Here is a 27,475-nt window from a genome sequence, read left to right on the forward strand (position 1 = left end):
TATCGATTTTTTACTATATTAAATGAAATAAGATATTTTGTTTTAATATTACTTTTTGTTATAACCCTTATTTTCTTTCTGTGTGCTAAACTTGTAGAGCTGAAATAATTAGTAGAACGAGTATTTCCCCAGAATTAAAGGTATTTCCCCATCTTTCCTTGAACGAGTCTCTCTGGATATCATCAACCCCTCTCTTTCGGCGATTTTGGCGAAGAAAAATTGTGTTCTGATGAAAAGAGGAGTCCTACAAATTTTATTTTATTTTATAACCGTCGATGCACAGTTTACGACTACCCATGCTCAACTCCTTGTCATTTTGAACCCAATCCAGAAGACAAGGGAACTCCTGGATCAAGCATTGGGACAAACCAGTCTTCGTGGATTACTTTTTGATAGAACTAACTCGCATTTGCATTACATGAAGAGGAAAACCACGAAAATCTCTCATGCTTAACCAAACGGCAAAGGGATTCTAACCCGTGATCTGCCTACCACTGAAGATATTTTATGTCGGTACTGCGGTCGATACTTGTCGGGAGCAGAATTCGTATCAACAAGCCACTGTTAGATTTCGAACCTGGATCACCTTATTGTGAGGCGAACGAGTCACTGCTGCCCAGTCCTATGAATTCATGTTTTATGCCTTCAAGGGGAAAGGAGGAAAGGGAAGAGCTTCGGGGGCATTTATAATTGTAGAATAGTAAAATATTTATGTCTCCAATTACTTATAAGCAATGTATAAAAAGTGCTGCTTTTGACAAGTAGTTATGTATGCAATTAACATTGCTATCCAGGTACGATCTGAACAAGTAAGATACATATTTTCCAAAAGCAGTTTTTCCAGTTAAATTGAATGAGATTAATTCCGAGACTATTGAATTAATAGTCTAAAAGTTATTAGTGTTTTCTTCATAATAGAGTGCAATTCAAAAATAGTACTTTTCATTCAAAATAATTATTATTATTATTATTATTTTAACTTTTGAAATATTTGCTCTTTTGATTTGTGTTTGGTTTCATTAGATTAAATGAAGAAAAAAAACATAGTAAACAATACTATGATTGTTCATATAGCGTAAATAAATGCAAGCATAAAATTGTACTTCTTGTACAAAAATTCTGATAACTTTTAAATTAGTATGATACAATTCGGCGTTAAAATTTAATAGTAAAAAACCATACCATACATGCTCAGATGGTGCCAAGATAGCAATTTATATTGTATACATAAAGGCTTGTCAAAACTTGCACTCTAGAAACTTTTAAACTATTGGTTCTATTAACTTTTGTATAGTCTCATTCAATTCGGCGGAAAAAAATACACAGGAACAATGTCTTACTTGTTTAGTTAACAAATAGGTACGAGTTAGTACTTTTTGTACAGAAAATACTCAAAACTTTTGTGCCTGTAACTGTAATTATAATACTTATACTTATAACTATTAGTCCTATTGGTTTAGTTTCGTCCAATCGGAAATTAGTTTCATTCAATTTAACGAGGAAAAAAAAACATCGGTAAATAATATCCCTTCAAATCACCCCCATTTACCGTAAAAAAAATAATAAAAAAAATTTAAGCGTATACAGGAGTTTTTAGGTAACATTTATATCATATCAAACCTTTTTTTTTTTTATCAAAAAGTATATTTGGTATTAATTTTTCTTAAGAAAAATCCTCATTTTAGTGGACTATATTGCTTTAGCCACGCTTTTTCAAAACGAAACTATACAATGTAAATTGTGTTCGTATAAAGGTTAAGCAACTTTTTCCTATCAACAAACAAACATCAAGAATTCAAATATTTATTAAGAAATATCAATATTCACATACGCTCAATGTTTTTTTTTTATGAAGCAATACGACTTGTATATTTTTTGTCCCAAAAGTACCAATCAGTTGATGTGATTATGTGAAAAAGATGAAAAATCATGGCTAATATACAATATCCGAAAAATAGGTAGCATGGCCACATCCATTTCCAAGCTGTTATTATTTGAGTGATGTCATCATCTAGTACGTGGCATCCAGAACCAAGTGTCGAAAACATTAGATAATTTAAATACAAACTGTCTTCTGCAGGTACACCCAGGGTGAAATGAACTACAGATCCACACATGATGTACAGAACAAATAAAAGAAGAGCGAATACAATGGCGATTCCACGTTCCAGTCGGGATAAACCTTTCACCGAGTTCTTAATAGTTTTTGCAGCTTTAAATGGCTTGTAACAACAACCATTACTTCGGATATTATTTGGATCGGTGGTATTTAACTTTGAAACACAGTTTCTTAACTGCTTAGTGAAAGAAAAAACGTCAAGATGAGGGAAGTATTCTGGATTGTGCCGGATGATATTTTCAACCATCAACAATGCGATTTTCTGATTCTCTTGGGTCTCGCATGGTAATTTCACTGCAAACTTTCTGGCACTGTTTTCGGCATGATTTGTATGGCCGTTTGCCGATTTCATGATCGGTGCAACTGCATTGGGTGATTTAGTTTTAAGTGTCTTTTTTGTAGAAACGTAGTTATTGTAAGAGTTTCTTTTTGGCTGTAACAATGAAGAATCGTCTATTGGACAGGATAGGTGAAAAAGATACATCCAACATATGGCTAAATACAATCCACATTTGTATAGGCAAGTCATCATGATAGGTACACCCATCAGGCTATAGCATACTGCTGCAGTACGTCCCCAATCAGATCTCGGCGTCATAGCTCCAAATCCTAAAAATATTAATTAATAGAACACAGTTTTAATTTAAGCGATACCATAATGTTGTAAAGAGTTAAAATTCCATATAATTGTTTTGTTTTAATCGAATCCTTATATTGTCTAAATTATAGATTTTTTGATATTCACTCAGTGTAAAGGCAATACATTCATGGTTAAATACCAAGCCCTGTTACCCAAAGCGTTATCTTTTAATGACTGTGGTAAGATAGCCAAGTAGTTTCGAGCCCAGTCAAACGAGATGGATAGTACCTGAGTTGGTATCCCTCTCTCCTAACTTCTCTGCACCAACCAGAGGACTTTCAGTCACAACAGGTTTAACCCTTTGACGCAGAATTTTTATTAAACATATTTCTCATACTTTCTTCATCCTTTTGTATTGATTTACGTCAAAATAGGTAAAAAAATATTATACTTATTATTTTAAAAATGTATGGTTATTAAATGCAGCAGGAAGGTGAATTTTTTTGTGCTAAAGGTAAAATCTTCCTAACGCGGTTCACTTCCAAACAATTTTTCAAATTTGCATATTTTTAATATGAGTGGGCAAAATGTTTCAAACTACTTTTTTTTTTGGATTACATATTCTAGAACAAATGTAACTCCGATACTCTAACCGATAAATACACGAGTGGGCGACTTTTGTGCTAAAATACAAACTAAGGTAAACAACGTTAAAGAGCACAAAAATATTATGAAAAGCATGCTTTTAATAATATTTTTGTGCTCTTTAACGCTGTTTACTCTAACCGATGTTTTTAGTAACTATAAGATTGTTTTTGATAATTAAAAAATATCAAAATATACTTTTGCTTTTAAATAGAGCGTCAGAAAAAAATATGTAAAGGGACACCGGTGTCGTCCCATCTGCGACAGAAGATTAGCGTGAACCACGCTCCACCTACACATTAATTGTCAGTGCTTTAACGTTATATTAATTGTCTAATAACATCGTTAGTATAATCAGGCATATAAAAATACTACTACTGATACATATTTTCAATAATATTAATAGTTCATGAAGACATACAAAAAGAATTTAAAAAAAAAAAACACAGTAACATAAGGTCGCAAACGCTATTTGGAGTCGCTATCAAGAATTGAGAAATATACGAAGATATAAAACACAAATTATTCTACATCTTCCTTATTTTAACAAAATTTTACGATGGCTTGCTTAAAGGAATACTAAAAGGAATACTAACAATGGCTCTGCAGCAAGGAATAAAGCATCTTTTCAAACATATACTAAATTTATCTCGTTGCCTTAAACTTCAGACATTTATTGGTGAATAAGCTCTGAACTTATTTTTTGACCCATTAAGGCGATCTAAGCATTGTTTATGGACCCTCATTAATTGCATAACTTTTATGATTTTGAATACTTGTTTAATAGAAGCATCCATCCCATTTTTTCATTTCGGCATGATATCATTACTCAATCATTTCGCAATAATTATGAAAAATAACTGTTTTATTATTTATTTGAATGCATTATTAAAGTAGCAGAAAATATTTTTGACAGAAAATATTTACTAAATTTTTAAGAAAAAAAGGATATTTTAATTTAAAAAACAAATGTAAAAGAGATATTAACTCATGAAATTTACTCCATTGATTTTTTTTTTCTCAAGATTGATTTCAGTACCCAGGACTGAAGAGTGGTGCATGTCAGTTACGTATAATTGACACATTAAAACAAGCTATAATCGTTTTACTATCAGTTTTTTTTTCCCCTTCACTTTTCCGGATTAAGTACAGACCTGAACAGTTTCTACTTATCGCTTATAAAACGCAAAAACTATACTTATTTTCCCGATATTATTTTGTTTTATTCCATTTCATATAAATTTTTTTTTTTTTAGATTAAGGTATGCGACTAATTTCGACAACTCTATTTTTTCAAATATTAATATAAAATTTTGAAAAACTAGTCTATTAATTTTATTATGTGTAAAAACTCATAAAACTAGCAAAACAAATTATTATTTTCTTTTCTTTAAATGAACATTTTTTGGGGAAAATGAGGCATTTTTTTGCATATACGCTAAACACTGTTAAAACATTTCTATACCCCGAAACAAAAATTCGTTTAATTGTTTTATTTAAAGGGCTATCCATTATGTTTTAAACTATTATCTTAAAAGCAAGTGCATATACTACTGTGTTAAGGATCAATGTAGTTGAGAAAGCAAATTTTTAAAAATATCCGCACTTGCCTTTGCGAAAAAAACCTGCATGAGAAATGAAATTCTACTTTTTTCTCTTAGTTTATCGTTCAAAATCTGTCTGCTATTATCATAAACACTCAAGAAAAAATGTAGACAATTATTTTAAAAACAATATGAGGAGACATCGTGCTTAAGGTGGTGCAAAATGTGAAAAAAAATCTGATTTTGAGATAAACGCTTTTTCGTCTTAAACTCATTAGTTTATCCACTGTTATCACCTCTTGCACAAAAACAGCTATAACTTAATAAATAATTGGAATACAAACAAAGGTTAAGTATTTTTAGAAAGCTAAGATTACAGGAATTCTTAATTCATGATAAACACAATTTCAAAAAATTTGTCCAAAATCATGTTTTTGCCCTAGTTATACCTTAAATTTTTATAAGTTTTTTCAACAAAAAAAAAAGAGTTTTAAGCGTATTAAAATGTTTGATATGTTCTACAGCCGTTGTGTATATTGTCACGCAATAAAATCAATTAAAACAAGTTGAAAGCTTATCTTGTTTATTTAGGCCATCGTTACCCTCTATGTCTTCAATTTCCGCATTCTTCGACTTGGTAAACAAAAGAGTACACAGCTTTATATATTAATATCTTTAAACACGCAAATTAATATTTAAACAGTAGAGAATTAACTCTTTAAACAACAATAATACACAGCTAGCTTTGAATCATACTGCGAAGACGAACAGCTCATATTTGTTTCCAACCGTTGATGTTTAACTTTAGATTTAAATATAAATAAAAAATGTGTGCCCAACTGTTGCAGATATTTTTCTCTTTTATTTGATACGTTTGTCAGTGAACCTTATTATTAGGATTTTACTTATCCCAATAGCATAATTCAGATTTTATTCTTCTTAGCTTAAACCTATATAAATGCTGATTCAGTAGAGTGATTAAAAACTCTTAGGTAGGCGGAACACAATATACTGTCCGAGAATTGAACAGCAACCAATTGCTGGAAAAGTCAATGTACGCCACAAGAGGCTCAACTCTATTATGAATTTGCTATTAAAAGCGGCACTTTTATTCGTTGTAATTATCTGAATTTTTGCTAAAGTTATATATTTTTTAATAATTAATTGAATGTGTCAGGAAATAGTTTTTTTTTTAATCGATTTAATGATTTGGTGACTAAATTGCAAACACCGACTATTTGGCTGCCAAACCAGTAAATTACGATAAAACAGCTAGGCATGGGTCAATTCGAATGCAATTTGCGATAATAATGAATAGTTAACATAAAATTAAAGCAATTGGGATAAATAAAAGTACCGATTCAAATGCTCACGAATGGTTAGCCCACAACAAGGAAGCTGTAACATTTCCGAGCATGGTCTGCGCTGCAATTTTCAATCCTTATAATGTCTTCTACCTTCGCTCTAAGTTTATAATCGCTATGTTTAATCACCGGTCGCCGTGGCTCAGAGAATGGAGCGTTCACCTCCCCAATGAGGTAGCCCAAGTTCGAATCCCAGAGGTGTCGGGTTAATACGAATTCTGCTCCTGGATCACACCGACCACAGTGTTGATTTAAAAATATCCTCGATCGTAGATGGATCATGGGTTAAAGTCCCCTTGCCATCGAGCTAACCGTGGGTAGTTTTCGACGTTTCCCTCTCATTGTAGCGGCAAATACGGGTTAGTTCCGCCAGAAAGTCATTCGAGTAGGCTACTTTGTCCCAATTCTTGATCCATAAGTTCCCTTGTCTTCTGGAATGGTTTCAAAATTACACTGCTGCGGAATTGAACATTGATAACTCAGAATTGGGTCGTCGGTTAATATAATTAAAGATATTCCTTTAATAAAAACAAAAACTCATGATTACAGTCAGCTATTTAAAATATTGAATAATACAACTAATTATTCTAAAAAAATACTATATTCTACATGTGTTCTACCAACCTGTTGTGGTTATTAAGGACATAGAGAAAGCGAAAGAATTTTCAAGACTCCATCTCTGACAGCCATTTCTGTCCTCCCGTCTCTTATACCCAACAGCAGAAGCCTTCAAAAGATCTCTCTCAAATATTTCTAGATGCTGAAACACTTTGCGAGCCCATATTTCTTCGTGGGGAATCACTTGGCGCAGTTCAGTGGCCAGAAGTATAGCCGTGTCATTTTTCCACTTGTCGATTTGATCGTTGTATTCAACATCTCGCTCCTGTTCTAATTTCGAAAAAAGATAAGCTCCGAAAATAGCATATGCAAACACACCAACGAGAAAAAAGCATGTTATGAAAAATTCCCGAAAGAATTCGATTCGTGTAATATCTTCTTGTTGTTTGTTCAAACTGTAATGGCTGTCTGGCAACTCTGTTTTGAGCTTTTTGTATTGAAAATAATTCGAAACAGTTGCACTGCAAAAGAAAAAAAAAAGAAAAATCTTTTTAAACATTTGTCTGCTTATAATTAAGAATATGCAAATATTTCTATCTACTAAAGTATTTCTAAATCAATTACTAAGAAAATCCAAATNTTTTTGTATTGAAAAGAATTCGAAACAGTTGCACTGCAAAAGAAAAAAAAAAGAAAAATCTTTTTAAACATTTGTCTGTTTATAATTAAGAATATGCAAATATTTCTATCTACTAAAGTATTTCTAAATCAATTACGAAGAAAATCAAAATTACTTAAGAAACAGTACTTAACCCTTGGGCGCAAATGAGACACTGACATAAATATACTTTTATGAATTTTTTTTTCTTGCTCTCTAATTACAAGTAAAAATATATTTTGGTATTTCTAATTATAAAAATCAGTCTAATAATTACTCTTAGAATACTGGAATTATATTTGTACTAAAATATAAAATCCAAAACATTATTTTTTTTTCATTCCTATTCAAAAATTTATCAATCATTGATTTTGTAAATTAAAGAAATTTCAACGATGGATTACTGCTTCTCTTAGATTTGAATAACTGTAAATTTGAAAATTTTTTGTTTGGAAGTGCTGCATTTCATAAATAATTAAAATGATAAATATAACATTTTTCACTTATTTTAACCTAAATTATTACAAAATAATGGAAGAAATATGAAAAATATGTTTATAGAAAAATCTGTGTCAAAGAGTTAAAAACTATAAGACCATTGTTTCTTTTTTTAAAGAAATAAATATTTTATTATCTATCTCAAATAATGGAGTAAATATGTTAAAGAGGTCAGAAATATTTCATGATAATTTTAGAGGTCGTTAATGCCAATTTATTTCTTTAAAAATTCATTGGCTAGTTTTTATGTTTTCATTCTTTTTCATAAAGGTAAATTAAAATTTAAAAAGGAAACATTTAAAAATAAATTGTAAAGTTCTTTTGTTTCAAACAGAAGTAAATTCATTCGTATTCTCTCAAATAAAACTATTTAGTAACCATACTGTTTTCATCGTTTTACGAGACTCAAACGAAAAGTAATATCCAAATCTCTATAAATTTTAAATCACATTCGTGTTAATATTGTAAAGATACAAATCTCAATGTTGCTTTGCTAATGGAAAGAATATGGCAAAAGAAGAATAGTGACATTAAAACTTGTCGCATGAGTTATTGAAATAAATTATTCACTTCAGAAACTAGACAGAAGACGTAGTTAAAAGTTTGATGAGTTACCTACTTTCATTTTTCAAAACAATTTAGAAAACTTTTGTCCAACCATTATTAAATGTTCGACCAAATTACTAGTTCAAAATTTTTTCGCGTCAAAAAAAAAAAAAAATTACTGTGCAACTTGGAACAACTAATTACGATCTGTGAAGAATAAATGCATGTATAAATGGGTCCGCCCTATAAATGGGTGTGGCAAAACTCGAATTCTTGGCCATAGATGGCGCCACTGGAAAACAAGAACTATCGCACCCCCTTGCCTTAATAGCCTACAACAACAACCCGGAACAACTTTTAATCTAATTATTGGATAGGACTTAATGGTTCGATTGGGTAGCCTCAAATATGGACGATAAATTCTAATATATTGGGTAGCCTCAAATATATTAGAATAGACGATATTTTAAGTTACGGAAGTAGACGTAATACCGTACTTTCTCTGAAAAAACATACCTTTTTTTCGGACATATTTGGATTTATAACCCTCAAAATATAGCCGCAGTCTGGGAAACAGGGTCCCAATAATTTGGTGAGAAGAGCCATCTAAATATTGGACCCCTCAGTGTTAATATCACTTTTTGCGTATTTCGCCATACTTCAAGAATTGTTAGAACGAATTGAAACATTTTCGCGTTCAATTATGGAATATGATGATCCCAAGATAGTCTTATGGACAAAAAATTTTTTAATAATTATTTATGGTTTTTTATTACTTTATTTAAAAAAAATATAGTTGAAAACTTTTAGAATTGTGAGGTATACAAATTTTTATATCATTTTAAGGAATGTAATTAAGTTAAAATACAAAATTTGAACGAAATTCCGGAGACATTGAATTTTAAAGAAGAAATTGAATTAAAATTCAATCTTCCAGGAAATATTCAACCTTCCATATTTCGAGGGTTAGAAACCCAAATCCGTCGACAAAAAAGGTTGTTCATTCAGAGAAAATATGTTTTGTGTCTGAATTCTTATCTTAAAATGCCATCTGCTCTAATAAGTTTGCATATTTGAGGTGACTTCTACTCCCCCCCCCCTCCCGCCAGAGAACATGATTCCAGTTTCTTGAAGATCCAAAAATTAGATCAAAAGTTATTCACGGTGATCCGTTATTTTACGCACACCTATACTAGAAGTACTAGTACCCAATCCAAAATATCGCTGATGTCTGTTATCAGAGTGAAATTCGTTTGGTACTAGTACCTTCAGACAAAATAATAATAATAACAAACAATAAATATATAAAAAAAACTTCTCTAAACTTTCAATTTTTATTTTTTCAAGGAAATTAAAAATTATAAACGATGCAATAATAGCTGCTGTAAGGAAACAATTTATTACACGTGCTGTTAGTTTACGTATGCTAAATTTCATAACTGGGTGCTTGCACTTAAATAAGAAAATCACGGATACCCACACGTGTGATCTATGACGTCAGCACCAGCTAATACTTTATAGGTAAAATGGTGTAATAAAGCTGAGCTAAGTATTCAGCATAAGTTAGAATATTAATTAACTTGAAGTTATCGAATTTGTTGAAATATAATTCTTTCTCGTCTATATCTTTTACTTCACTTAGATTTATTATTTGTTTATGTATTTTATTGTAATCGTGATATATATATTTGTTTGGTATGGATGGTTGGTTGAATGTAAACAATAACTAGAATTTAGAAAATTTCTGGCTTAATATTCTTGTATTATTGTGATTTGTGTTCAAATGTATGCTTAATTTTAACATTAATAAGAGTTTTCTGTGATTTACATATTTTACGTGGTTGTGAACCTAAAACTAATATCAAAGTGCAAGGTTTGCCATGTTTTGAGTGTTATCCTATATTTGGCTATATTTGTGTAAAATAGTACAGTTTGTCACTTTTTGGGTTGCATCATTGGATGCTTGCGGAGTCTTTCGAATTCATTTGCTTCGTTGAAATTTAAATTGAAGGAATGCGCTGTATTGTAAACACTACAAGTATAATAATGTTGGATTGCTCGCTTTTTCACTCTTAGGCATAAAAATTAATCGGAAGTAAAAACCCTGAAGTCTTACAGCGAATTTTAAGTCCTAGCGCCATTTGTGCTTCTGTTTACACGGTCAATCCTGGCAACTTCGACGCATAATTAGTTTGTTTATGTTCTATACGGCTTCATGCCTATCTTTGTGTTAAGTAAGAAATATGTAAGGAAAAAATTGAAATATTTGTGAAAGAATATACAATGTGTCACTTAAGAGAATTGACACTTGCCACACTTGGCGGTATGAATGTACAATAGAACGGAAGGAACAGTTGCTAACGAAAGCAAATGCCACGTTTCAACAACCAATCAGGATCGAGATACCCACACTTATAGGTATCCCATTTTAAACTTGCTTTATAAATCATTGCACCTGTTAGGTGAATATCTACTAATTATCGATTCAGGCTTTTTTAATTGCTTTTGGAATAAACACAGGTCAGTTTAATCAATCCTTACTCAACTATATATCTTTACATAATGGGAACTCATTCATTCTAAAAATGCTCTCTTTCTGAATTATACCTCAAACTTATATTTATTTAAGCTTGGTAATCAATGAATATGTTCTTCTGTTGAGGCACAATCTACGTCATTTTGGTGAAACTTGAATCAATAATTCAATATGCACACAATTGCGTGATATGTAAAACTCGCTGTAAACCTATAAAGAATATCGATTTATTTCATGCACTTAACGTAAGAACATCACCGAAAAAGAAACCATTCATTTACTCGAAAAACCTTTTGACAACATAAATAACTAACCAATTACGAACCTCGATCGAACGAATTCGTGACAATGCAACTTATAAAAAGCTCTGGTTTTAATAAATATAATGTAACTTAGATTGGTAGGTATAAAGGGTCTGCATGGATTTCATAAAATGCTAGAAACAACCAATTATAATCTGAATCGCATACTGTTTATAGTTGCAGAATCGATCTGTGACAAAACACAGATTACATATAAGATACGTTATGAGGGAAAACAAAAATAATCATATTTAAATAAGCACCGCGTTGCAAAGTGATTAGGTGTATGATACATTTAAGCTTTCATATTAGGGAAATTATTTTAATAGATTTCGAAAATATAGTGAATACAAACAAACGCTTTCAAGAAGTTCAATTATGATGGAAAATGTAAACATTTCCTAGTTTTAAAGACCTTTGGAAAAAAACGAAATAAAATTAAATGTTTGCCTTCATTTAAAGAGCAGCATTCGAAAATTAAATGTTTCGATTGCTTATAGAAACATTCGAAATTAAATAAATGAGTGTTTTTAGGGCGAAATTTGCACATTGCGTAAAAGAATAAAGGAAAAACTCTGAATACCTCTTAATCTAATGATCGGATTTTCATACTAGAACTCATTCTTAATGGTTCGAGGGGGTTACCTCAAATATATACAGACAGACAATATTTTAAATTGCAGAAGTAAAAAGAAGAACCTACTTTCTATGTATAATTTTTTTTCTCCTTTTTTTTCCCCGACGGATTTAGATTTTTGACACTCAAAATGTGTAAATCTCAAATGTCGTCATCTGGAAAATAAGACTTGATCAGAAGAGCGGTCGAAAGTGTAGATCCCTAAATTTTACTTTTAGAATATTTTGCCAGGTCTCGAAAACTTTTTAAATGAATCGAAACTTTTTCCAATACAATTTATGAAATTCGTTTATCTAAGGATAATTCCATGCAAAAAATAATATTTAAAAATTTTTTTTTCATTATTTTATTTAATAATAGTAATCAAAAAAAGTTGAATTGTTAGGCACACAAATTTTTACATCATTTTAAAGGATGTAATTTTAAATGCAAAATACAAAATTTGAACGAAATAGGCCGTTTCTGTGTTATTAAATTTCGAAAAAGTCTTACATTAAATAAAGATTTGATCTAAAGTAGATAAATAATTTGAGGAAATATAATTAAGTATGGATCTGAAATTTTTTAACGTAAATTTTGTTGAGACAGTCTTATGAGAAAACATTTCCCTTCTCAATACTGATTGGGAACGGAATTATATCTAATGTTCTGTAACAACACTTTTGGTAATAATAAATGTTTGGTAAATGTTCATGAAATAAATGATAATAAAATTATTTTAAGAAGTTATATTAATGCTGATTTTTTTAACTGATGAATAATTTTATTTTGCAAATTAGAACTGCGATATAAAGAAAAATCGAAGAAATGAAAAGAAATGGAGGAATCTTATAATTAATTAAATATCAAATTCCATTTAATTTGTAAAATATTCTTAATAAGTAAAAAATTATCTCAATTATTAAAATATAACATAACATCTACATAAACATCTACATAATGGAAAAAAAAATTATAAACACATTGCAGGCGGGCAACTTTTCCATAAAATATCATCTGTCTGCTATAGATTAAGATCTAAAGTATATAAGGCAAGTTTCGTTTTTATATAAACTTTAATATGATTGAAGAAATTTCAGACATGTATTTTCACATGATCCGCGTGTTAACTGCACACAAAATTTTTGTTGCGACGATGAATTTTATTTGCAATTGCATCGAAATAACAGAATTTAAGATATGAGAGCAATAAAAATATTACCAAGACTAAAAATACCCGATATTCTTCCACTCTTCTTTTTATAAATAAATCGTTGTTTCAATTAGCGTATTGTATTGTCGTATCAAGAGGTCGCAGTGTCACAATTGCAATCGTATCAAAATAAAATTAAAAAAAAAAAAATTAATAATAATAATTAAGAGCAAAAAAATCAATCGAAAAGACTTTCAATTTCATATTAAAAAAAGTAATAATTAAAAAGTATACTAATCAAAAGTAAATAAGTAAAAACTAATTTATCATTCCTTACGAAATCTGATATTTGCCCATGCTCTTCCCAAATTGACCAAAGAGGTGAAGAAACGAATTACCTTGAATAACTTTTAATATAATGATCGGATTTCCACGTACTGGCACTCACTCATAATGGTTTCAGACGGTGACCTTAAATAGGTTAATTAGTGCAGATGATATTTTAAGTTACGAAATCAGGAAAACGTACTTTCTGTCTGCCTTTTTTCGACTGATTCCTTGCCCACAGTAAATAGGAAGGGGGGTAGTCTCAATAGTTTTAGGTCAAGAAGTGGGTCGAAAGGTCGGACCCTTCAATGTTAAGCGTATTTCGTCATACCTCGAGCAATTTGTAAGTGAATTGAAAGATTTTTACATACAATTATAAAATTCATTTATCCAAATATAATTTAAGGCAAAAAAATATTTTTTTATAATTATTTATTACTTTCTTATTATTTACTTAATAACTGAAAAATTTTGCGTCGTAAAATATACAAATTTTTACACCATTTTAAAGAATGTCATTTTTAATGGCAAAATACAAAATGTGAATGTTGNGCACGGAATTTAGATAATAACGCCCCTCTTCTTTCCTGAGAATAGGGTGCATATATACACAGGTGACTTAAAACTAGATACCATTGGTAATGTGTGGAGTCCATTTAAAACCAGCATCTTCCTATGGGAACTACAAAATCTACACTTGATAAAGAAGTTGAGGCAATAATTCAACATTTAAATGCTTCTCTCTTTGATCAGGCAGTCGATTCCCTTGATTCTCTTGCAGCGATCTCGGCTATCTCTAACTGCTGCAAATCTTTCTGTCTCAGTAACATTGTGAAGGTTCCTACTATAGAACCTTCAAGAAAATCTTAAAACTATTGCCATGCACAGGATTCCATCTCACTGCGTGGAAGCGAGATACAGTTAAATTAGCAAAACAAAAGTTGTACCGTCCAACAAACCTCTTTTGAGGAAGTTAACTATAGATCTATCGCTTCAAGGATCCATTGGGCTATAAAAGATTTATATCTATCAAAGTTAAAAGAAAGGTAAGGGGGAAAGCACTGGAGAGAAACCACCCTTAATCTCCCGTCCCGCAGCGGACTGACTGATCGTAAAGACTGGGTTCGCAGTTGAACATCGATGCGGTCAGTAAGCGAGTGGGTGACCACTTTGACCAGCCTACATAGAAACCGAGGATACGCAGTTTCTACCTACCTTAATCTCCCGGAGTACCCATCGTTGTTTTTCGAATAACGATCCAGCTCGATTGCCTGCATGCTCACCTTTACAGATTTATAATCATCAACAGCCCTGCTTGCCTTCTGGGCTCCAGCAACCGGGTGATGACTGCTAATCACCTGTTACTCTACCCAGCTCTGAAAAAAAGTGCATATGCTAAGAAAATGCTAGGAAACTTTGATTTAATCTTCTCGACTTCTTGTGTTCTTTTATTGCTCAGTGTCATTTGTTTGTACTTCGCACGCTATTAGTTCTTTTTTTTTTGTAGCTCGCTTTTTTTCGGCAAAAAAATTGTATTTACTCTCGCTTTGCTCCTCTGGAAGTAGAAAAAAAAAAGGAGGATTCTTAAATATGATTTTATTTTTGTCTTAGCTAATTTGAACAAAAGTTTTTCAATTTCCGAAAAAAAAATTTACAATTATAGCAAAATTTCATTTAAATATGTTACTAGTATATAATAAGTTGCTACTTACTTGGGATTTATTGTTGAAAGTTGAGAGTTAATATTTTGAGGTACAACAATAACTTCTCGGTTTTCTTCCTCAGTTGGAGGTTCTTCCAACTGAACAGAACATACTCTTTCATAAGTAGGAAGATCAGTTTCTGATTCGTGTTCCTCATCTGTTCTAGTATTTGTGTTTTCTGAAACTTCATAAATTAGACTTGTATTATTATTCGGTTGTTTTGGTAATTCTTCTCCCGATGAAGTGCCTATTTGATCTTCATCATCAATAGCTTCTTGAACATTATCTTTTATCTCAACACTGGTTCCTTCATTTTCTGTGACAATTTGCGAGGTTGTTTCCTCATCTTCCATCCTCAATTTTTTGAAAAAAATTTCAAGTCACATATTCATCGCGAAAGTTGAGAAATCCTGAAATGAAAATTAGAATACACAAGGTGTCATAAAATGCATTAAAAACAAATATTTTTATTTTTAATCTAAAAATTAAGATTAAGGGCGGCCTTGTGAGGAGAGGTTCATTAAACTGTGAGAGCTTGTGACAAATAAGAGGGTACCAAGAAATGTAACATCACACATTTTGTTTAAATTAAAAAAAACGCCCAATGAAAGCAGGTTAAATAATTGTGTGTCATCTATTTATATTTTCTCTCATCAAAATGTACAAAAAATCATTATAATTGTAATGCATACAAATGTCATTAAAAATATAGAATTTGAAAATAAAATTTGTGATATGATTTATTACATAGTGCTTACATGTTCGTTGATGTCACATGAGGTGGCATATGACTAGATGAAGCGATTTAGTGCGTCACTTTGTGAGGAAAAGGGGGTCAAAAATATTGAGAGGAAAAAAAAGGTGCTCCTTTCCCTTTACATGCTTTTTAAAATAGTCTAAAACAGGTTATTTATACTTTTTGAACGGAAATACTCATTTCGTACAAAAAATTTGAACGGAATCGTTTGTCCGACTCGTCCTAAAATTCATACAACATTTTTTTAATTAAAAATTGTGTGTTTTCTTATTGTTTTAATAGTTACGTGTAGTTAAGTGTCGAACAGCATATCGGCTTCCCCGGTTTAATTGACACAAACTCAATTTTCATTGACCTTTTTATATAAATCTGGTGAAACTTTATTGATACAGCGTTCAAATTTCTCCTTCAAAGTGTGGGTTTTTTAAACCTTACCCTGAACTTAACCATAGACTTTTTTAAAAAAAGTCCTGCGCCTAAAAAGCATTATCTAGATAGCCAAAACAGAAAATTACACCACCAGGGATCGACTAAATAGTATTAAAAATATCGTTCAAAAATCTGAACAATGAGCAGTCCAACATGTGTAGGAGTTTTTCAGTTGACAATATTTTATTGCATAAATTGCCTGAAATTCAAATTTTTAGTCAAGTTTTGAACGCCTATTAATGTGTTACAAAATTAATTTATGCGGATTATGTTTTTTATTTCACCTTTCAACTTTTTAATCATGCTCAAGCCACTTATACCATGATAATCTCATAAATTTTTTTAAGAATTTCTAAATATCTGTTTGAAAAAGGAAGAGAAAAGCAATTATCGTTTAAGTCTGAGTGGAGCGCTAAAAGATTAGCCGTGAAGATCATTACGAACATTTGCAAAAGAGCAACTATATTATTATCCTCATAGAGACTCAAAATTCTCGTTATAGAGATAGAAGCTCCTGGTTCAGTTAATAATAATAGTTGACTATCACGAATTAAATACGAACACACCTATTGATTTTGTAGACTAAGTGGCGCAATAGCTATCGGGAACGAGTTATAGTTCATTACTCTCGTGGTCATCAATATTGATTTTTTAGTACAATAGGTATCATTTCACGAAACAGGCATTAAATCTGTTTGGAAAATTCTATTGATTCATGACTTAAGCTTATTTTTCTCTGTTATATTGAACAATAAAAATAATGCAATAAATTTTCAAAAGGTGAGAATTATTATTATTAATATTTTTTTTTTTGAAATGCTGTACATTTTTGAAACTATTAACGTACCTTACTGTATATAACTGTATTTTCATATGATTTATTTTATTTATATTATTTAGTTTCATTTTATGAAAAAACTGATTGCTGAAACACATTTGAGAAATTGATTTTTAAATCATTATACGAGACAAAAAAAAATTAAAATTAATTTTGATATAATATGAAATCCCTGTTGTTGTCAGTGTTTTTCTGTGCCGTGGTAAGCGTTTTTATGCCATTAAATGTCGTGGGTCGTAGGGTGCTAAAGATGTCGCTATTGTCTGTCAAATTGCTGATCGGGAACTACCGCCCTGTGGCATCGGCATAGGAGCTTTTGCTTGCACACAGACCGTCTCTTCCCATCGACTTAATTTGTGGTGCTCATACAGATGCGTGACTCGGGGCCTTGTGCCGATGAGTCCTCCATTGCTTGGTGCTTTCGTGCTGCGGCATACTGGGGTGTCTAACAATCGGCGAATGGACTGAATGACCTGCCTGAGGCCACAGTAAACCTTTAATTACCTGTCTACGGATTAACAAAATTTTAAATATATAAAACAATAAATGAATAAACTGGGTCTCGTATTAGCCTTAACGAATTGAAAAATTAGAGTCATCCGGAAAGAAAGTTTCCCGTGGCCATAAAAAGAACCAAAAAATAATTACTTAGAAAAAAATCATAGCAAAAGATATATCAATGTTCCACTGCTTCGTATCGTTATCATAAATCTACTTCGTGTCATTAGAGCTGCTGTGTAACACTTGTCACATGAAACAATAATTTTCTGTTATCCGGTGTACTAGAGGTTTGAAGTCTGGAAATTGATCCTGGAAAATCACAGATGTCTGCCCATCACTGCGCAACAGTAGAAAACAAGAGGTGTGGGATGCTCAGTGTTCTTGTTGCTCCACGACCATGTTACGTCCCACATAAAATCACGCTGCAGAAGTTTTGCTGTGCGACGTTTAACAATAAAGATGTTCAAGCCAGTGGTTGAACTAGATCAGTAATCCACTATCATTCAATCAATTTCCGTTCGCGCTATCCTATTGCACGATTCGCATTCTTATGGTAATAGAAACGTATTCCTCTTGGTTGCTTCTGTAGCTAATTGATCATTCATGGGTTTCCAGTGGACGGGTAAGTGAATAGAGTGACGTCAGCTTAGATATCTTTATTAAATCCCAGAGATTTCCTCCAGAATTCTCTTACACCTGAGGAAATTACTACTGGCAACTCAACTATGACACGCTATCTCGAATCCCAGATGGCAGACAGTGCCGTTCCTGGGGTGGCGAACGCCTGCGTGCAAGAATAATTTTGTGCGCCCCTATATACTATGCTTATACTTCGAATAGTTGAATTTGGCGCCCCTTAAATTGGGCGCCTGCGTGCGGGGCATTCGCTGCATACCCGCCAGGAACGGCACTGATGGCAGACCTATATAATAGTGGGCTATAAAAACTTATCTTATGGTATACTTCAGATGGTTTTTATGATGAAAAGTTCCTAAAATATTGCTGCAGTTTTTGCAATAATTCTTTACCGAGAATTATGTTGTTTCGTTTTATAGGCGGTGGGAGTAAACTTACTTTACGCCTGACGTTCTTACTGGCTAATGCAAAACAACATTATTTTCAAACAATTTTAAATAACGAAACATTTGGAAGCATTTCTTAACTAGGCTCTACTGTTTCATCTGGTTTTATTGTTTCAACTGCGCAATTTTAAATTCTTTATTACAGTGGAGCTTAAAGCAATTTAATGAAAAGCCGCATTTTTTAATTGTTCAAGGGATAGCGTTATTGGTTTTCACGATTTTCATGCATATACCAAGATGTTTCTATGTTAAGTGTTGCTATATTACAAAATAACTATCGAGAACCGTGGTGGCTCAGGGACTTCCCTTGACTTCTGGATTGGATTCAAAATTACAAGGCTGCGGAGTTGAACATCAGTAGTCGTAAATACAAAATTGGGTCGGCTATTCAACGTCGGTTATAAGATAAAATAACTATCGACAGATATTAACGAAACAGTTTGATGTAAAAATATCACTTTTGAGATAAGAATGTTATTTTCACTGTACTGCCCCGTTCCTTTCTTTAATTTTGCAGAATATATAAATGTGTCCACTGGAATACTCATGAAAACTTACTATAATAAACACAATCCCTTATTTATAAAAGATTATTTGACTGGACAAATAAGAAAAAAGCTATTTGAAGCACTGATAATATGTTGAAAGAAATTATTAAGATCTAAAACTTTACAGGGTTGGTGGAATCCTTGTCAAAAGGGAACTCAACCAGATCAGGACTAATATACTTAAGAAAGATAAAACAAAAGCGTTATCAAAATTTTTCGAAACGTTATTGAGGTAAATGAAGCTTATAACAATAAAATATGTTCATTATTATAAGTAACATGTTTTATTGATGTAAGAGCTTCACCTACAACAATAAAACATGTTACCAAAGGTATATGTTTTAATGTTATCGATGTTTGTTTGGTTTATATACACCAAAGAAAGAAAGAGAGGAGATAAAAGTCGATTCGAAATACCAAGTTTCATCAGATAATCCAACAGTCTTGGACATTTTTCATCTAGCCTTCTTCATTAGTGATTCGACAGATTTCGATAGCAATCCTGTTCCTTTTTTTTATTAATTTGTGATCTCTGTTATGTATAGCATACTTTCATTTTTACAAGGATTTTCAAAGAAATATACATTAAGGGTAGGGTACTGTTTGCGGAACACGTGGTATATTTGCATTGAATTCAAATATTATGTATTGGACCGAGCATACTAGGGTTCGTGTGGATTGGAGGTGAGTAAAACAGTTTTTAAGACTCCGCGAGTTTATTACTAGAATCTTACTGAAAATATAGCAATTACCAGCTCTTAATTTCAGCACAAGTATCAGTGGTGCACACAAAACTCGTGCTTCGCAATCTCAGACGGGTCAATGAACTCACCGGAGGCACTCTCAGATCAAATCAGATATTGCACTCACAAACAGACTAATGCTCTACAATTCTACTCTACGAGGCACACTCCTATTGATATAGAACCCTGGAACTTTCGACATGATTCTAAACGATTCTCGCATAACTCCGAAAATATGAGTCCAATGGATTAGAAATTCAAATTTTTTAGAACAATCATTTTGTAGCCAATATAGTCACCAAGTATCGCCAAGTCGCCAAAATTTTCGCGGAAGTCGAGAAAAATGTCGCCAAACCGAATAAGAAATCCAGCTCTTCGCACACGTAAATAAAGAGGGAAAAACAATTTACAGGGTGAGCAACATACTCACATTTAGCAGAGCTTCATTTGAATTAAGATCCAGCGCATGCGCAAAAGAAGTAAAGTGGCCGTGTTCATGCATGGTTGGGTACGCTGCTTCCAGCCATTTCAATTTTTCTTTTTTGTCAAAATGTGCTATCAGATTTAATAAACACGGATGATATGAATGTATTCTCAAAGAAATTTCTTAATTAATACTGCAATATTGTTTATCAATACAGAGCAAACCAACGATAGAAAACTTTTCTTCTTCACTCCAACTCTTCCCCAACCCCAGTATCGGTTAGGAGGAGAGGAGGGTGCAACCTTTGTTGTTATGTCCCTAAATGTTGTTTTTTCCTTTATACAGAGGGATCGCACCTAAGACTGGTTTACATTATGTCAGTGGAAGCTAGACTTCTTTCCCTGTATATTCCTCTGTACGAAATGCATTAGGCGTTATTTTCTCTCTAAACTACGCTTTTTTGTTTCACGAATTTTCTAATTGAAATGTTTATTTGTCCTGATAGCAAAGGAATATTTACAAAATTATACCCATTTTTATAAATTATAACACCACTCTTTCTCAAGTTGCAAGCAAGAATCCCGATTGCGTTGCTGAGGAATTTTAAGACTGGAGTTGCAGCCAACACTAGAAAAAGTAAAATTTGTCTAAGTATAAGACTCGCACTTCTTTTTTTCAAAAAGATACTTTTTACTTTGCTACCAAATGGTTCGTTTTGGCAACAATAGTCTGGATGACTCCCTATTCTTTTCCCTCATAAAATAAACTCTCTAATCTCTAATCTAGGTTGTAGTTAAAAAAGGAAAATGTTCGAAATCTCTATTCTAGATATATTTAAATGAAAGTATAAAAAAAATAATGACCAAAAGTACTGATTACAGATTATGCAATATCATCGTAAAAAGCACTTTACAATATGTCAAACTGTAACATTAATGGGAAATGTCTTCTTTTTTAAACGGATGAACTATATTTTATCTGTTTTAAAGATACTGAAAAATGTTATTTGGCTAAATGATTTTTCAGAGAAAGAACAGGAAAATTGTCATTTTTGTCTGCTTCTAAAAAAGACGTTATTATTTAACGTTATAATATGAACTTCTATGAGACATTATAAGATAAGATCGATGGAAAAATTTAAAAATGATCTATAAGAGTAATTTAAGTATTTGAAATTAAATTTTTGTACTTATTTCACAAAATATTATTTTAAAAGTTATGTATAAAATTATAAGGAATAAAAAATAATTCTAGATTTGTTTTTCTTAACAAAAAATTGTAGACTTAAAAAAATAAGTATTTAATTTAATTTTATTTTATAACCATCGTTGAACACCGATCGAATTTTCAGTTTACAACTACCGATGTTCAACCGAATCCAGAAGACAAGGGAACACCTGGATCAAGTAGTGGGAGAAATTTGCCTTGGTGGAGGACTTTTGGATGGAACTAACCTGCAGCGCTACATGGAGAGGAAAGCCACGAAAACCTCCCTCTGTTAGACTGACGGCAAGAGGACCCTTGATGATATTTTACCCCACTGAGGATATATAACGTCAGCTCAGTAGCCGGTGAGACACCATTGCCGGGATTCGATCCCGTTTCACTTCATTAGGAGGCGAGCGCTTTAACCCCTGAGCCACTCGGTTCTTTTGCAATAGTATTTCAAAAAAAAAAAAAAAAAGATATCATAATTCGGTTGTTATAGCATACTTGCTAAATTTTACGCAATTCAAAAAAAAGTGTTTTCCTAGTACTAGTGTAAAACCAATGAAATTGGGATTTGATGTTGGTGTTTGTAAAACTTTAAACAATTAAAAACACTATCACAGAGTTAGCAACCTATTATACATACGTTTAAATTATTGAAATGTAGACAAAATCAATTTAAACCGTATTTATTTATTGAAGAATAAAATGTGATTTTATAAATTTTGTCACCACATTAAATATAAAAATAAAATATTTCGGGAAAATCGGAAGAGTTGGCAAGTATGGTTACAGGTTAAAATTTAAAGGAATTCTTGGCAAATCTTTACCGAAGTTGCGCTAAAATGCCCCTGAAGCTACAACTTCAATTTAATTTTTTTCTTTTTTCGTTGAGTTTTGTAATGCTGAATAAGTATCTCTTCGATAATTTTTTTTAGTAATAATAAGGAATACGTTTTTTTTTTCCGAAAGGAAATTGAAAATGAAATAGTTTTAATACCACTGATAAAATTTTCCTACGGTCTTAAAAAGTTTAAGTAGATTTTTATTTCTCCAAGAAACAAAAATTCCCGTTATACAATGCCAGTGTTAATCCATCAGTATCGTAGAACGAAAACATTTGTTTTTATTCGACATCTCTGTTATGGGTATAGTTTTACCATTTTAAAGTATCTGAAAATATTTCAGTTACGCTTTCCATAAATATGTCGTTCAAATGTAGTTCAAATATTGAACAACTTAAAATAAATTGCTACAATACATGCTTAATAAACCAAAAGTGTTTTAATACTCTTTATATCGTTTTAAAATAAACTTTAAAAGAACAGAATTTTTAAGAAAGCGATACTGTAATTTAACCTTCGTTTCATATTATTTTTAAATTTTCATTAAAAAAAATTCGTTGTTAAATTAAATAAAAGATACTAAGGCACTTCTAGAGAAATAATTATTTTTCAGTAAGATGTGTCCAAAATTTCACAGCTTCTTTTAATATATTACTTATGTTGTTGTCGTCGTCAGTCATTAAGGCAGAGGGGGTGCGATTGTTCTTATTTTTCAGTGGCGCCATCTATGCCCAATAATTCGACTACTGTCACACACATACATCACATCCGGTTATAGGATGGACCCATTCATACATCGATTCATTCATCCACAGATCGTAATTTTGACCCGAACCAGAGAATGATCCATCTCCAATTCAATACCCCCAGAGGTATGATTTGTTATGGGAGCATGGAGGTTTTTGTGACCAGACAGATTTAAAATTCTCTAGTCACCATTTACTACATGGGAGCCTTCGACCGGCTGGATTCGAATTTCCATTCTCACGTACGTGAGTCCAGCGCCCTGACAACCAGGCTATCCCTACTGAATATATTTCTCGTAGAATGTATAAATTCATAGTTTTCGTTACTTCCCTTGCTTACGGTTTTCCATAGGAAATGTTGGACCAAAACGCGATCAAATTTGAAGCAGCGTTAATATGGTGCAAAATTGAACCATATATTACTATTTCACATTTTGTAAATTTGTTTAATCGCTGTAACAAAAGAATTCGCAAATCTCAGAGTTCCTTAATTCAAAATTTCTAGAAATTCCAGTAAGTAAAACAAGTAGAGAATTCTCTCATAATTGCAATACGGGTAACGCAAATGATGGTTCGTTCCATCAAAAGTCCCCCACAAAGGCAAATTTCTCCAAATATTTGATTCAAGAGTTCCCTTGCCTTCTGGATTGGGTTCAAAATTACATGGCTACGGAGTTGAGCATCAGTAGTCGTAAATCCAAAAATTGCGTGGGGGTGTTCAACGACTTTATTAATGAAATAAACAAAGATTTCATCATTTGCAGATTACTTTTCTTCTCAGACTTATAAAAACAAGCCTGAAATATTATTCACAGGAGAAACAAAAAAAATCATTTTTTTTAAAAATCGATAACTTTGTTTTAGGTCCTTAACAAAATTTGTTTCCCAATCTGCAGATATAGATATAAGCAAAAAAAAAAGTGATGACTTCTGAAAATTTCAAATAATGTTCTTTAATTGACTCTTTTAAAAAATACGAAAATTTCATAGACAAGAAGAACTTTTAATAAATGAATTCTAATGTCCAAAAACTCAAATTACTTGCTTATAGACGGTATACGAACTTATTCCATTTTTAAAATTGAAATTATTCCATTCATTTAAAAATGTATAAATTTTAATTAAAATGAAAAACATTTATAAAATTTTTATTAATTTTGATCTTCTAGTTTACATGTACTACTTATATCCAATTTTTATATTCTAATTTTGCTGTACACATGTTAATTTAAGCCTACTTTTTACAATAATAGTTTCTTTCTGACTATGTTAAGGTCACAGACAAATTTGAATTTATAAAGGTTATGCTGTAAATTGGCTCTGTAAATTCTGATACCGGGGTTATAGCTAGTAAATAACTTTATCAGACATAAATATTTAGTTAAATTATTTACTGTAAATAAATATTTAATGAAATTACACCTTAAACATAAATATTTATCAATATTACCAATACAATTAACTATACGGAAGAAATGAAAAACTGGTAGTAAAAACAATTCATTTTTAGTTTTCAGAAAAATTAACTATCCATTTTTATCATTACTTATAAGCAGTATATTTATGTACATTTATTAATGAAATGTTATAAATTATATATATATACAGAAAAAAAAAATAAAAATGAGGTGCTCTTACTACCAATTTTTTATCTTTTATGGGGATGACATAGTCATGAATTATCCTCTAAACATATGTATTTTGTAAAATTACTTACTAAAAATGAATATTTAATAAAAATTAAACATTAGTATTTACCAATATTACCAGTGCAGTTACCTAAACGGTAGAAATTAGAAACTAGTAGTAAAAACAATTCATTTTTAGTTTTCAGAAAGAAATTTTAAAAAAACGATCCATAACTATCACTACTTATTAACAGTAAGGATGCATACATTAACTTTAGATTGTTTTTAAATCTTGTTTAAAAAAATGACTGTCAGCAAGAATACTTTTCTTCTCGAAAGAAAAAAAAATTAGGGGCTCTTACTAGCGATCTTTTATCTTTTTCTGGGATGCCATGAATTATCCACACTAACATTTAGTAAAAATAATCATTAGAAAATAAATACGCTTTCTAATTTTGTCTAACGAAGAGGTTACACAAAATGAATCAGAGAAAATTATATAATAGGATACTGGTGAGTGCCACTACTTTAATAGAAAACTATTTTTCAAAATATAAAACTCACGTGGTTTCATAGTTGCTTTCCAATTCCTTTGCCTAGAAGCAAAGAAGACATTTATGACAACCCGAAAGAAGCTTCGTGACAACTGGGGCAACATGCAAACGATTCCTCAGCGCAGTGCTTTCTCCAACCATCGAAGAACAGTTGTTGTGTGCTATGTTCGAAAAATGAAACTGACAGGAAGATGAATTGACAATTTTCTCTCAAAAAGGCTTTGCGTGACAAAGAAAAATTGAGTACTGGTTGTCAACTGAGGCGTTTTATCTCAAAATAAAAACTTTGAATGCTTGTTTATTTCCTTATCGATAGCTTTAGATTGATTTATTAGTAACTGGCCATATTCGGCGCCCAGTTTGTACACTTTCATAATAAGTAGAATTTTAAGTGAGTTGATATTTAAATTCGCATAGTCAAAAATTAAGTTAATTTAAAGTGCATCAACTGATATTTCACTAATGACGGTGGTTTTATTTTCATGTCCTCCCAGGGTTGGCATTTCGTAATAGGTAGAAACCTATTTCTTCCAGGATACTGCACAAAGTGGGAAAAAAACGGGAGATAACTGGAAGAAACTAAAAGAGAAAAAAAAAAAGAAAACGAATGAAATTCCTTAATAATTGAATAGTTCAAATTTAAAACAAATAAAATTTAATGTAGTAATAAAAATAATGAAAGCTTTTTCACACATATTGTCTTTAAAAATCTTCTTCTTATAGTACAGAATTTTAAAATCAATTAAACTCATTATAATAATTTAATTTGAATTTTATTTATGTTACCCTTATTTTCCTAACTTAAAGTGGGCATTTATATTTAGATGATTGTGTACTTATATTTTTTTCAGCTTACTAAATATTCCCTTTAAAGATACGATCAAATAAAAAAAACTAAAAATTAAAATGTTAAAAATTAAAGATTAAAATTGAAAATTAAAGATAAACTAAGCAATAAACTAAAAATTACTTGGTAAATATTCATAAAAAAATTATTGTTTTGTTAAAAAAAATTTCCGCTGGTTAAATTTTTATTGCAAATTGGTTAAAGCCAATGTAAATTTTTGTTATCTTACAAAATAATTTCTCTGTTAAAAATACTGATTTATTTCACAAAAAAAAAAAANGATTTAGTAGGAACAACATATGACGCAATGCTAAACGAATGGAATTTAGTTGCTGTTTATTTAGTTATTGTTATTAGTAGTTGTTGCTATTTGCTTCAGTTGTTGTTGTTTATTTAGTTGTATTTAGTTTCAATAACTTTTCTTTATAATGCAATAAAATCTGGCGAGCAGCTATTTAAACGATCGAACACTTCGTTTGTTTATTTGTGGCTTGAAGTTAGGCTAACAGAAAATGCCGTTCATGGGTTAAATTTAGTAGGAACAACACAACCTGTGACGTAGGCTATATTATACCCAATTATCTATCTATTTTAAAACTAAATAAAAAATGAAACTAGTAAAATTTGACGTAATTTTTGGTCCATTTATTTTATAAAAGAAGCTTTAAATTTATTTTCCATTTAATAATTTAAAAAAAAAAACTCATAGATTTGAAAATGTAATTCCTTAGTTTGCTAATAAAAATTTACGAATTATTTATTTTATGCATTTAAATTAGCTTATAATTTTATGATTATGTATGTAAAAATACAATTTGTATTAAAAATATTTATTGATAAATACCATTATCATACTATGAAAGAATTTATTTTAGTATATTAATAATTTATAATGCATTTGGTTAATAATTAATAATGCATTTGGTTGTGAAAATTTGCATATAATTACTAAAATTAGTAGTAATTACATATACAGTGTATGATTCCTAGTATAATACAATAGATAATTTGATTACGATATTTTAAAAGTTCTCTAATTTAAAATTCTGCTATTCTACTTTACATAAAATTCTACTTCACTCCTTTAGGAAAACTTCGAAAGAAACTACATTTCTTTTCATTAAATTTATTTTTCCTCCCAATTTTTACTTTTTAATTTTCACTTTCTTTAATTG

The 27,475-nt window shown here is 31.0% G+C and overlaps 1 protein-coding gene across 3 annotated transcripts; it reads right to left on the reverse strand.

The window, feature by feature from the left end:
- Positions 1-1,789: 1,789 nt before the first annotated feature.
- LOC107441184 (uncharacterized) lies at positions 1,790-25,968 on the reverse strand. Of its 3 annotated transcripts, none has more exons than XM_016054344.4 (4): positions 25,464-25,968; positions 15,159-15,559; positions 6,877-7,331; positions 1,790-2,728 (listed from the first exon to the last, which is right to left on the reverse strand). In XM_016054344.4, exons 2-4 carry the CDS (start codon positions 15,500-15,502, stop codon positions 1,848-1,850), a joined length of 1,680 nt encoding a protein of 559 aa, XP_015909830.2. In that variant the 5' UTR covers positions 15,503-15,559; positions 25,464-25,968; the 3' UTR covers positions 1,790-1,847. The 3 variants fall into 3 exon arrangements, with proteins under 3 accessions (XP_015909830.2, XP_015909831.2, XP_071036341.1); XM_016054345.3 differs by lacking the exon at positions 25,464-25,968 and adding an exon at positions 25,262-25,393; XM_071180240.1 differs by lacking the exon at positions 25,464-25,968 and adding an exon at positions 20,137-20,218.
- Positions 25,969-27,475: the final 1,507 nt, after the last annotated feature.

The sequence above is a fragment of the Parasteatoda tepidariorum genome, chromosome 4, assembly GCF_043381705.1.
Source record: "Parasteatoda tepidariorum isolate YZ-2023 chromosome 4, CAS_Ptep_4.0, whole genome shotgun sequence".
NCBI lineage: Eukaryota > Metazoa > Arthropoda > Arachnida > Araneae > Theridiidae > Parasteatoda > Parasteatoda tepidariorum.

What these genes read in the sequence shown, in the direction of transcription:
- LOC107441184 (XM_016054344.4), bottom strand. Translation starts at nt 15,502, where the DNA reads ATGGAAGATGAGGAAACAACCTCGCAAATTGTCACAGAAAATGAAGGA. An exon ending in CTTTCAACAATAAATCCCAA is followed by an intron (nt 7,332 to 15,158) that starts GTAAGTAGCAAC and finishes TTTCTTTTGCAG; the next exon opens with TGCAACTGTTTCGAATTATT. An exon ending in GTCCTTAATAACCACAACAG is followed by an intron (nt 2,729 to 6,876) that starts GTTGGTAGAACA and finishes TAATATTTTTAG; the next exon opens with GATTTGGAGCTATGACGCCG.